Source organism: Branchiostoma lanceolatum, chromosome 15 (genome assembly GCF_035083965.1).
Source record: "Branchiostoma lanceolatum isolate klBraLanc5 chromosome 15, klBraLanc5.hap2, whole genome shotgun sequence".
NCBI lineage: Eukaryota > Metazoa > Chordata > Leptocardii > Amphioxiformes > Branchiostomatidae > Branchiostoma > Branchiostoma lanceolatum.
The window spans coordinates 4,843,555-4,856,182 of NC_089736.1; the positions used below are offsets into that span (position 1 = coordinate 4,843,555).

General features: G+C 40.1%; 1 protein-coding gene across 1 annotated transcript in view; it reads left to right on the forward strand.

Annotated features, from left to right (window-relative positions):
• LOC136421197 (uncharacterized) overlaps positions 1-12,628 on the forward strand; it is a 49,973-nt gene that overhangs the window by 35,229 nt on the left and 2,116 nt on the right. Inside the window, exons 4-7 of the mRNA XM_066408377.1 lie at positions 6,726-6,822; positions 10,231-10,330; positions 10,953-11,113; positions 11,630-11,693. Of these exons, the coding sequence (XP_066264474.1) occupies positions 6,726-6,822; positions 10,231-10,330; positions 10,953-11,113; positions 11,630-11,693 (422 nt within the window). The remainder of the gene's footprint in view (positions 1-6,725; positions 6,823-10,230; positions 10,331-10,952; positions 11,114-11,629; positions 11,694-12,628) is intronic.

Sequence of the window (12,628 nt, forward strand, 5' to 3'; positions counted from 1 at the left end):
AAGGAAACCATGTTGGAAGCTCTACATCTCAATTTGTTATTGGACGAACAATTTTACACAATTTCAGGAAGTTCGCCAAGAAAGTTATATTATCGGATGTGTGTGTGTGTGTGTGTGTGTGTGTGTGTGTGTGTGTGTGTGTGTGTGTGTGCATGTCTATCTGTATGTGTGTGAACAAGATAACTCGAGAATGCATGCTGGATTGTCTTCATATTTGGTGTGTGTAGGTCTTGATAAGACCTCGAAAGATTAAATTTTTCAAAGCATGTTTCTTTTCTTTCTGTTACATTATCTAAAACACAAGTGCAAACGTTATTGAATTCAAATTTACGGTGTCTCTCCAAAGTAGAAATGACCACAAGACTACAGTATAGATGTTTGCTAACGACGAGAGAACATGCTAGTGTAAGTTGGTAAGCCACATTCCACTACCATTAGGTTCTACTCCTATCGTCAAACAATCTAAGGTCATCTAAATGAGGTAATCTACGGCCTTCGCAAGTTCACCGGATGTAAATCAGCTGACGCTAGAATGCAGATTCTTGCTGATTTTACGGAAAGGGAAGCTGACAAGGTCGTAGCCTGGGTAATTTCAAGTGCCTGAGGTCAGCAAGGTCAATCACGTCCCTGGAACCCGTCTGTCAGCAATGTTTAGTACTGTGGGGAGGGGGCAGGAGGGACGGTAGAGTCGTGAACGTTCGAACATATAAAAGCAAGAAATGGTGAGTGAAAGAGAGAAAGAAAAAAGAAAAGGGAGGGAATAGGAAATAAAACAAAGGAGAATGTTACAGGAACATGGAAGCAAGAATAGTGGATGACAAAAACAATACAATAAAAGAAAGAACCATACAGAAGTATGGACAGAGAAAGATAGATGGAAAGAAATGGTTAAAGAAAGAAGGATGGAGGAAAGAGGGAGGAAACGAGCAAGGATGCCAAATGCACAGTAAAACTGAAGACAGACTCGTGGAATGAATGAAAGGGATTCAGTAAAAGAGACAAAACGAAAAGGATAAAAAGAATGAAAAGAGGGAGGAAGAAAGGAAAGGAAACAAGAGAGGCTGTCACTGGGAGATAGAAGCAAGAATGGCGGAATGAAATAAAGGAAGAAATCTTAAAAGAAGGGATTGAGGGAAAAGGAACGAGAGAAGGAAACAACACTAATTTAACATCAGGCACAAATCACATTAGTCACAATGCCCAAGTCTCTACAGAGAACGAAAATACCGGAAGGCGACGGAAGACCTCTAGCTTTAGTATCCCTTGGCAAACAACCAAGCCTTTCCCCCTATTTCCAAGAACCTTCCGAGAACTCATTCGCTACAGTAACAAACTCCTCTGCTCCGTCCCGCCTTATTACAGACAACATAGCTCTAACCTGACCTCGCTCGCCCAGACGGACAATATTTGGCACTCAGGGAATATTATCTCAGTGTGTGGCGACATTTAGCTGTTCTGCCATCCCTTCAGCCGGAACTCTGCTACAAGATCGACCCTACTTGTGTAACAACGTTACAGACCACATGTGGGGAAGCCACAGACATATGTACACATGTTGTCATGACTTTTGATATGCCCACATCTGTGTCTTGCATCAAATAGTGTTACTTGTAGTGCGGCTTGACATGAGTTTCCGTTCTCCAGCCGCAACATGCTTCAAAAGTCAAAAGCAATGTTCTCACTTACCTGAACAAGCTTTTGGCCAACCAAGAAATGTATAGACGTCTATATGGTGTTTCTTTTTACCTTCGCCAAGGAGGCTATGTTTCGGTGCCGTGTGTGTGTGTGTGTGTGTGTGTGTGTGTGTGTGTGTGTGTGTGTGTGTGTGTGTGTGTGTGTGTGTGTGTGTGTGTGTGTGTGTGTGTGTGTGTGTTTGTGACAAGCATAACTCGAAAAGCTGCTAATGGATCCTTATGATATTTTGTAGGTGTGTAGTGATCGGGAAAATGGCGGTCAAGTTCAATATTGGCCTCCTTGCGGCTTTCTAAGGCACTGCAGTTAAACGTCCAGTTTTGGTATCTCATTTGTTATAAAACTCATTTGCATTGAGGATCAATTTTCTTTTAGACAGGTTGCCGTTTTTTGGGGTTTCTGAGAAGTAGGTTTGGCCCCATAGTGGCTTTCTCAGGTACTGCAGTGAAACCTCCGGTTTTGTCATGCATCACGTTTGGTATAAAACCAATATCATTGAAGATCAAATTTTCTTTTAGAAAGGATGGTGGGCTTCTGAGAAGTAGGTTTAGTCAGTAGTTGTCATCATCCCGGAGGCTGAGCTGAGTAGTTGCACATGCACCACCAACACGAGTCGACCCGTCTGCCACCCTGCCCCAACCCTAATTAACGCGTTGAGTGATCCAGACCCAGGGTGGATGAAACGTTAGAACCTGAAGCGTCGTGTTTTGGGGAGGAAGTCGCCCAGGTCAAACAGAATGAGCATTGCTATCTTGATAGAAAAGTTCGTGGTCTATGCTGTAGCTTATTTCTGGCAGAATGAGCAGTGTTATTTTGAAAGAAAAGGTCGCACTCTATGTTGCTTACCCTTCATATTTTCTATGCTAATCAAGAGCACGTATTCGAATAGACTACATTGACGACAATCATATACATTGTTGTACCGTCTTTAGTGGACTCCAGGTAGAATAGTGCGAATTGTTTTAGAATTGAACACTAATGGAGATCTTAATAAAACGAACAAACAAACAAACAAACAAAATGATCTTTCTTGAGAAAATAATTGAAATGTCCTATCAAATTACCGTGAGAAATGTATGCATATTCGTGCCCTAATCGTAGAATGTGTTTTTGATATCATGATAGTACAAGTAGATTCTGGTCTTCGTTGATTATGTTACATGTTTACAGACATGAATTTGTTTGAACAAAAAATGGATCCACCGTTTGTCCCTGAATCAGAAAACGATAATCTGAATTAGAAAACGTAATCAATCTCTTTTTAGATTTCATTTGTAGAGTAATTAGATTAGACGTGTCTTGTAGCAGTAAATGAATTAACCTCCATAAATTGACATTTATGAAGATGCAAGTAGTGTTGTTTGAGAGGACAAAATTTAATCTTGTAAGTGTGTCCAAGGACTAGTAATTTAGGGCAATGAAGATGTTTCCCCCGCACTATCTGTTCAGGGGGAATTCAATTATCTTTTCAAAGGATCCGAGAGAAGCCATTAGTTTGGGGACAGACGAGTTTGTGTGTGATCTATTTGGAGCGGGAAGCGTCACATGGGCAGGAGAAGCTTTGTAAGATGCTCTAGATGATAAGGGACAGGTTGCAACGTGATCACATACAAAGACTGCATCTCAAATACTAACGTACGCAATTGAGTCGAGCAAAACGTCGGTCTGTACGAAGACGTCCATACCACAGTAAGGAAAAGAAAACCGAAGTGGTACGGCCACGTTTCACGTTCATCGTGACTAGCCAAAACAATCACGCAAGGAACCGTCCAGGGAAGAAAAAAGAGGGGTAGGCAACGGAAACTACACATGTGTACGTGTATGGGTGTGTTTGGCTAAAAACGCGAGTCGTAGCGAAGCCGCTTTGCACGACTACTAGCTACTTGAAAAAGCAATATGCTTCACTTCAACTAAGGATGACTGATTTGCCTTTACCTTTATTGCCCGGGCCCATTGAGATATTTGCGCTCGCAGTCCAATCTAGCTACAATCGGGTACACAGTCTGCTCAGTGTGTGTCTATAATGCCACCCATTCTTACGTGCCGTTATCTGGGGGTCAGGATAGTCTCCGGATTAAGACATTTGCTCAACACGCTCACCTCACCAAATATGTCCTAACGCGACCACCCAAGCGAACTGGTCCGTACGGGGAGTGTTGAGTAAACATTGTACTTTGAATAGAGTAGAAGACGAATGTCATTTTGTGGTAGAATGTGTATTATATACCAAAGAAAGAAATGAACTGTATAAACTTGTAGAAAACCTATTTCCCTACTTCACACATTTAAGTACTGTTCAAAAATTCATATTTCTAATGCGACTAGACAAACCTCCCATTGAAAAACACGTCTGTTCTTTTATATCTACTATAACCGAAAAGCGAGGAGAAGTAGAATTTATTTAATGATAGTCATATTCTTTTGTATCCGCTAACTGTACTGTCTTGTATTATATTTTTGTTGTGACCTGTACTTAGCCAAGTGTGGCAGAAATGTGCAATAAAGGTCTTCATTCATTCATTCAGTAACACAACCGGGACCTCTGAACACTGGTCGTAGGTTAACAAGCAAAATATCAAACGTTTAAGGTTCATGTCTTCGTGATAATCATGATAACCAGGAAGATTCAATTTTCCAAAACATTAAAGTCTGTCCTCTTTGCCCCCTTACCTTGCTGGATGTATATGTTGTTATCTGAAATTATCAGGGGTACAGTGTCTCTAGCACTTGGCGGATACATAATGAGTTTATTTGCTTGATCAAGCAAACTAAGGTACCCAATACAACAAGATTTAGGAAGTAATAAACTAAATAAACGGTAGACCCATGGCATGAACTTTAAACGTTTCAAATACAAGTTAGGTGCTCTGTGACGACGATCGTTCTCCGTCACAATGACGCAGAATCAACTCATCCCTGATTCAAAAGACTTACCTTAAAACACTCCAGATCTTCTAGTGTGTCTTCGTGATGGCCCCCGAGTGAATTGGATGGATGTATTTTTCTGGTTGGACGATTATAGTCTAGACGTTAGATATAACGGTAGCATTGGGGACATATCGTAGTGTCCAAGGACTCATAAGATAAACGACTGAACTTATATTTCTTTTACATTCCTGTTGTTAGCACGTTCTTCAATCGATCCCTGGAGTCTAAGTCAACAGGAATGGCGAGAATTATTTGCGCACCTGGCTAGTTTTCTTACCATTCGGTTTTTTCTTTTATCAGTGAAATTGTTTGTTGACAAAGGTCAGTTCCAAGTCACAGAGAGGGTTTTTAGATTCTTTTTGTAATAAGTTTAATCTATTTTAGATAAAAGAATATTTCAATCAAAATACTTCGAACTTGTTTAAAACAAATAAGAATCAAAGGTTGAACATGCTTGAATTTATTTACATATATTTTGGAAATATTTTGAAACTAACTGCACAAATATGTCTTTATTTAGAATACTTTTCAAACATCTATGTAATTTTTCTACTGTTGGAACAATTTGTAATATGACACTACATTCAAGGTAGCTGTGTTGGTCGTGTGCCTTTTCGTCTATCCCTTGATATTTCATTTTGTCATCATGTCTCTTGACAGTGTTCAATGATCCTTTCGTATAACTTTTGTCTATTTTTACCCATCCCCCCCTCATGATCTGCGATTAGCCTTCATCTATTCAAGTCTTCGACTTCACCTACGTCACAATGACGTCAAAGGCGCGAAGCCGGCAGGGTACGCGAACCATGAAATTACGGCTTTACACCGATAATACCTCTGACATACCTGTAGCTTCCTTCGAGCTCTCTGTAATTAAAATCCGAAACTTTTGACGTTCTAAATCACACAAAAAGTTTTCGAAAATTTTTCCTAGGATCCTTTGAAAAATTATTGGCTTCAGTTTTTCTAAAGGAGCCCAAAGCAAATTTCAGATTCAATTTTTTGGTCCTTTCTATACATAGTAAGTTTGAATAACACTATCCCACTGCATATCGACCTTCATGGAGCAATGATGCGATGTCGTTGCGTGGTGGGAACTAATTGAAAATCCGGCCCCAATTTTTTGGTGGTCCCAATAAATGAAGGACTCCTCGTGCGGCTTGTTTCTGTGCTCCTTTTAAACGCCCGAAGTATGAAATTATGAAAGAAATGTGCTTAAATGAGGAAGTAAATGTTGCCGTCATACAGATTGCCATATCCAGAATATTTTCAGTTTTAACGTTCTGAAATTGCCTTGGGCGCTTTTAATGTCTTTCACAAAGAAGGACTGTAATTTCCATCGAAGTATCAAGCCACGTTGTTCATTACCTAGAAGACTGATGGTAGCAAAATTGAAACATTACCACTCTCTGCCCTTTCTCTCTCAAGCGCGTCTCAGATTTCTATCTGGCCTTAAAAGCCTTCCAGGCGTATAAGTGGTGCATTCTAGCCCTTTATATGGCATCGGCATCGATAGCCCACAATGTGTAACGACAAGATAATGATGAGCAAAAACATCTACATCCTTCTGTGTCATCCTCAATTTGCTGTGAATTATGTTGTACGGGATGTGGACATCTATTTCATGGTTTGATCTCGTATATTTTCCTCTCTTTGGCTGTGCTGTCATGTATAGTTTGGACAGAGGTTGTTGTCAGAGTGTGGTTTTATCGGTTTTACCTTTTTTTTTCCTACAGCCTACGCCTAACGCTGAGGTTTTGGGTTAGAATGTTGCTCTAACGGTTTTTACCTGTGAGCTTCGTGCAGTGCTACGTCTGAAACTGATGTTTTCTGTTAGGATGTTGCTCTAACGATTTCTACCTGTGTTACTTTCTGCATTTGTACGTCTAAAGATGACGTTTTATGTTAGGATGTTGCTTTAATGGTTTTTACAAGAAGCTGTATGATTTCTACAGTGCAACTTCTGAAACTGACTTTTTCTTTTAGGTAGTTGCTCTAGTGGTTTTTACCTGTGCGTTTTGTGCATTGCTACTTCTGTATCTGACGTTTTCTGTTGGGATGTTGCTTTATTTGACTAACGGTTTTCACCTGTGTTCTTTCTACAGTGCTACGTCAGAAGCTGACGTCAAACCACCCATGAACCAAAGAAGACTCGTGGCGCTACGGAGGGACCCGATCATTGGATATGGCTTTCAACTACAGGTGGGCAGAATTATATACATGTACATGTACCATCTATGGCTGATGTTAGAGAAAGCACTACTCAGTCGCCAGACTCTACTTGTGTTGCTTGTATCTTAGACCTCATATCACATAACATCGTACGAAAGTCGCTGTTCTTTTGTTGTGTCAATAAAGATTCCTGTATAATCGAGGAGGTATTATGAAAGAAAAGCCTCCTTGGATATTGTATCCAATATTGAACTAAAATATAGGAAATATCATTTGGTGAACATAGTCATAAATTTAACTGAAAACGTTGACGGTTGGAAGGTGGCATAGCTAATGTCTTATTCTCGGCCAGAGTAGAAGATTATATTATTAGAGTCAAGTCAAGTAATAATTATGAATGCTGTAGTGGTAATAATGATATAAAATTGGTAGCATGACTGAAACATATAAACCTTGTAATGATCAAGTGAGTTAATGTACAACACCGTGTCGACAAATTTTCCCCTCATTTGTACAAGCTTACCACCAACGTAGCACGAGAATCTGACACAAATCAAGAATTCTGGGAATCCAAGATGGCGCCCGATTCTTGTCACGCCACTGTCTCTGCGGTTAGCATTCTGGCGTCTCCTCCTGGCACGAATCTCCCGAGTTTAACATGAAAGTTTCCACCTGTCGCTAAATTCAGCTATGAGTGGGACTTGTACAATGTTATGTCCACAACATACTTGGAGTTCCTCGACCACCCCCGAATTCTTGTGGTCAACTTCTAATGGTAGATTCCGGGCGGTCACTGGAGGCACTTGTGTGAGAAATAGTCCGTGAATGTCGCAACCTTGTGCCAAGGTCTGGACGTAACACGTGGTAGACAGGGACATTGGATGACGCCTGACGAGAATTCTGCGATGTTTACCGACACTTCACGAAGTAGAGCGGTATTTGCCGACATTTCGCGAAGTAGGTCGACTTCAAGACTTAGCTGTGAAGGAATGCGATTGATACATTTACTGCTTATCATCCTATTTCATGCATAATGTTTTTTTTCGAAAGAAATCTTAAATTGATGTGCTACAACCGCTTCTACATTATCACAAACTCAACTTGTCGGCCAATGTCCTATAGCACAATACAATACAATAGTAGTACATACAATTGAAGTGCATACAATTGTAGTATAGTACATACAATGGTCGTGCCATGTTGGTCTATCTTGCAATGGCCCAAACTAGTACGGAGGATTTAAACAAAACTTCAACCAATGGTGAAAATAAAATGGTTCTTGTAGACACGACAGCCTTGGCTATCTTGTGCTTACGTAACTTTATGAAAATTCAGTATCTAAAAATGCTGATCTCATCTGATATTGACCGTTACGTGGTACTGATTAAATTACACTTCCGCTGTAGTGCCTTCGGGGGGTTAGAAAATTAAGTCACTGGTAAAGGATAAAAATCGATATCCTCAAAATAGACAATTCTGCAAAATAAGCTGATAACCTCGACCAAAGGAGAGATACTTTAAGAAGTTCAGCTAAATGTACTTTCCTGCTAATACAACACAGGCATGTATAGAATAAATTTTTCCATATGATTCATGTGGAATAGAATAGTATATTTCTTTATCATTCATAAGCGCGCCTCTCAACCTAATCTGACCTTTGTTTCTGAAACAGCACTTTTGGGGTTTACGACTGCCTGTCTCCTCTAATGGCGATCCTCAACAAACAAACAAACAAACAAACAAACGGTCCCTCATCCCAAGCAAGGCAGTCAGGAAACGTTGCGATCCAGCACCCCACATCTGCTTGGAGATCATAAATCTACCAACATTTTCCAGTCTAAGTTTCTAGTGTCAACGAAAATATTCCCTACACTGAAATGAATCAAATGAAAACATATTCCGCATAGAAACCCTGATAAATACCAGTTTTAATAAGAATAGGTTTTGCTATAGAGTCGATTCCACATTACCGAGAGGGTGTTTGTTGCCTTTTGTTCTAACATTTACAAAACCTTTGTAACAATCTATGTGAGATAAGTAACTGTTAAGAACAATTTCCAACATTCACTTGATGTTCTAAATATTTTCTGCTGTGTTCCAACAGGTTAAACAAATTTCCAACATTGAACACATTATTTGTATTAGTTTCTAAACTGTTGCAACATAGATTGATCATTTGTTTGAACATGTTCCAACATTCTACAAAAATGGTATAACTGGGTCAGTGGGCTGGGAACAGGCCAATTCACACATCCCTTCAAAGTACAGGGGATTAGGCCTAGGTGCCATACACAGACACCTCAAAACAAAAGAGTTGCCAGTGTCCAGACGTGAAATCTAAAAATATACAGAGGCAGACAATAGAGCGTGATTAGCACCTACTTTTATGGGGGCAATAACCTAAATCTACCATTTTGAGAATGATACAAAATGTTGGAACATATTCCAACAGTGAAACAATCACACAGATGTTTGGAAATTGTTCTAAATAAAGAGATATTTGTGCAAATACTGTCACACTATTTCCAAAATATATAGATGAGTTCAAACATGTTCAAACTTTCATTTCTAATTGTTTGAACGGTCTGGAATTATTTTGACTGAAATAGTCTTTTCTCTAAAATTGTTCAAACTTATCAGCAATATCATCTGAAAACCCTCTCGGTGACATGGAATTGACTCTATCGCAAACCTGTAATTGATATCTTCCAGAAGCATCTTCTTGCCATAGGTCAGAATGTAAAACCCCGCCTACACGTCTGGAGCAAAATTGTCTACCTTCTAAAATTCATTGCAGACACCATCCGTAGAATATGTATGAACCTTTGGCATCGTGAGATTCTTTGGGCTTCTATCAAATTCAGAGAAGCCTTTCCAATTATTTTTCTTGAAATCCTACGCAGAGCCTACGAGATTTCATTACAATAACACATGGTACAATCTCATTACGCGTGCATGTAATACCATAATAAAGATAGGGGGATTTTGCTGTAACATAAAACACATTCTGTAGGCGGCAATTTTAGGTAATCTCAGAGATAAATTCAGCAGACAGATTGTCTCGAAATGTCACTGTCAAGGTCTAGGTCAGGGTTGTATAATAGGCATATTTTTTTTTTTAGTTCGATAATGGGCCTCCTAGCGACGTTCTACTGTACTGCAGTGCAACTTCTGGTTCGGATATCTCCTGTTCTGGACAAGCTATAGGAGTTATTTTCTAGTGACAGATAGCTCTTGTTTTGGTATTACAATCGCTCCGAAAATATTCTAAAAATTGCACGACTGCATTCCCTAGGAAATTGGTTTGGAGATAGTCTTAGGCTGTGTGGTCTTTGTAATGAATATTACAATCCCTTGCCGGTTTGACCATGTAAAAATACATATTAACTGCTTATGGCTTAAACTTAAAGTGACGATTCTCTTTTACCTTATTTCCAGTCCTTCAGTTTCCATACGGAATGTGGAAGTCTGCAGTACGCCACTTATGTCAACAAGGTCATCCCGGACGGGCCAGGGCACGTGGGGGGACTACAGCCAGGTATGTAACAAACAAACCAACAAACAAACAAACAAACAAACAAACAGACGTACAGACAAGAATACCACGCGTTAGTGAAGGTTAGACACCCAGATAATAAGAAAAGGAAAGTAAGAGGTACTCAAGAAACTGGATAAAATTTGGAGGCGGTCATTTGGAGAAAAAATGGAATGTTACTTGAATGCATGTAACGTCAATTAAAGTATATGTAGTAGCTAAGAAAGTAGTAGCTAAGAATGTAGATAAAGAAACGAATTACAACTTTATTGCTATACCATATACACCAACACCTCACATATACCGTTGCATTGGAGTTGCATCCCCATTCCACCAGGGCAGAGACCTCGCTGCGACCTAAAATTGGACAAAGAGCTCAACAAATGTTTCATAGCTAAAATCGACTGTTTTTTATGCTTTGCAGTCATACTTTTACATTTTGCATGAAATTCAAAATATGAAATAAAGGGTTATATAAATCCAATTTAGGTCGCGGCGAGATCATTGTCAAGTGCAATGGGGGCCTTTTAGACGACGTAAAGAAGTTGTTAGTAGAAGCGAGGAGAGGTCGTTATCAGGGGTGGCGTGTATCATGGTGGTTAACTATATACCTCTTATGTTGCAGGGGACGTAATAATGGAGGTGGACAACACCAATGTGGAAAGGGAGGGCGCCAAGTCCATCACTGAGATGATCAGGAGAACGGGGCCGGCCGTCAGGCTCACTGTAGTGTTCATGGACGCCGTGCGCCGGGTCAGACTGCAGAGGAGACTGGAGGAACTCAAGGTTAGTATAGCCTGGTCTAATAGCGCCGCCATGCGGTCAATGAGGGATCTACAACTATTCACTGCAGATGACATCAGTTCTGCCTAACAAGATCGCCAATACGGTTTTCGCTACCGTTTGTTTGTGTGTGTTCATGGATAGCAAAACTCGAGAAGCTGTGGATGGATATCGATAGATATACATCATGCAAATGAGTACCTAATCTACATACTCAAGGTTGCCCTGACTCTATAGTGGTAACTGACGGGAATTTCAGTTGGTTTAGTATAAAGCTGAAGGGCGGTGTGTAACAGTGGGGATCAACCTCCACTACTGCTGACCAGTCTAACTGGTCCGGACCTTTTAGCCTAGTGGTTAGCGTGCTGAATTTGGGTTTTTACAAGTGGAATAATATCAGATGTCAATGCATCACAAATGTCTAATCTGCTGAAACTGTTTGTAAGTACAGTATCATTTATTAAGAACATTATAAAGTTGAATTTTGTGAAGTAAAGTTTTCGCCTCGTTCCGTTTCAGTCTGACCTGTGCACCAAGAAGCTTGAGCTGATGGACCTGGTGGAGAAGGAGAGGGAGCTGACGGGTGAGTCGGGCTTTCATTTGTTCCATATACGTATGCTGTATTACTCTTATTGGATACCGTAGTGTTTAGTCTTAAGTTTTGTAGAATTCATTAGCATTGTTAATAAGCAAACACATATATGTCTTGATATTTTGTACTGCCTACGAACTTGCCATACATTGTACCTGTTACCAGTCTCTGTTGTGCAATAAAGTTTGATTTGATTTGTGGTGTCAGCGATACCTATAAGCTCCTTCACACGTCCGAGTGCGCATGCGCGGCGACAGCAATTGTGGGTAGTATGTCAAAGGTGAAGGCCCCTGGCTTGTAAATAGTTCTCGTCTCGACGATTGATCGTCTCGATTTGCATAACAATGTCTAGAGGGTTTTCGTTTACGTCAGAAACCGGGCCTTCATAATCACATATTACTCACAATTCCTGTTGCCTCGCATGCGTATTCAGAAGAGTGACAACGCTTATTTCAGTTTATACCCACATCTCTTGGGATCAATGTGATCGCTTTACAGATAGATATGGTCTACCAAATGCAAACAAAAATGTATGAAAAAGACACTTCCCGGCCTTGCACTAGTTCATTTCGTTTCTCTTTACACATATCCATCCCAATCATGATTACCAAGGCCTACAAAAATTGGAATGTGTTTTCGTACCATAATAAGGCTTGTATAATAATTAACCCAACATGACAGTTGAGTGAAAAAGAACTCAACTACTATGAAGAGCGGTCTAAACTGGAACAGTCCTACCTGACCGAAAATTCTACTCTACTCTACTCTAATAGTAACCTCAGACTGAGGACGAAGCATGGCGTTTTCTTAGCTGTAAGGATATGTCAAGTTAAGTATAATATTTATAATTCCTCAGTCATAGCAATAGATACATCCTCACTTGAGTTACCTTGTGGTGACTGACGTTTGCATCCTTTATCCTTCAG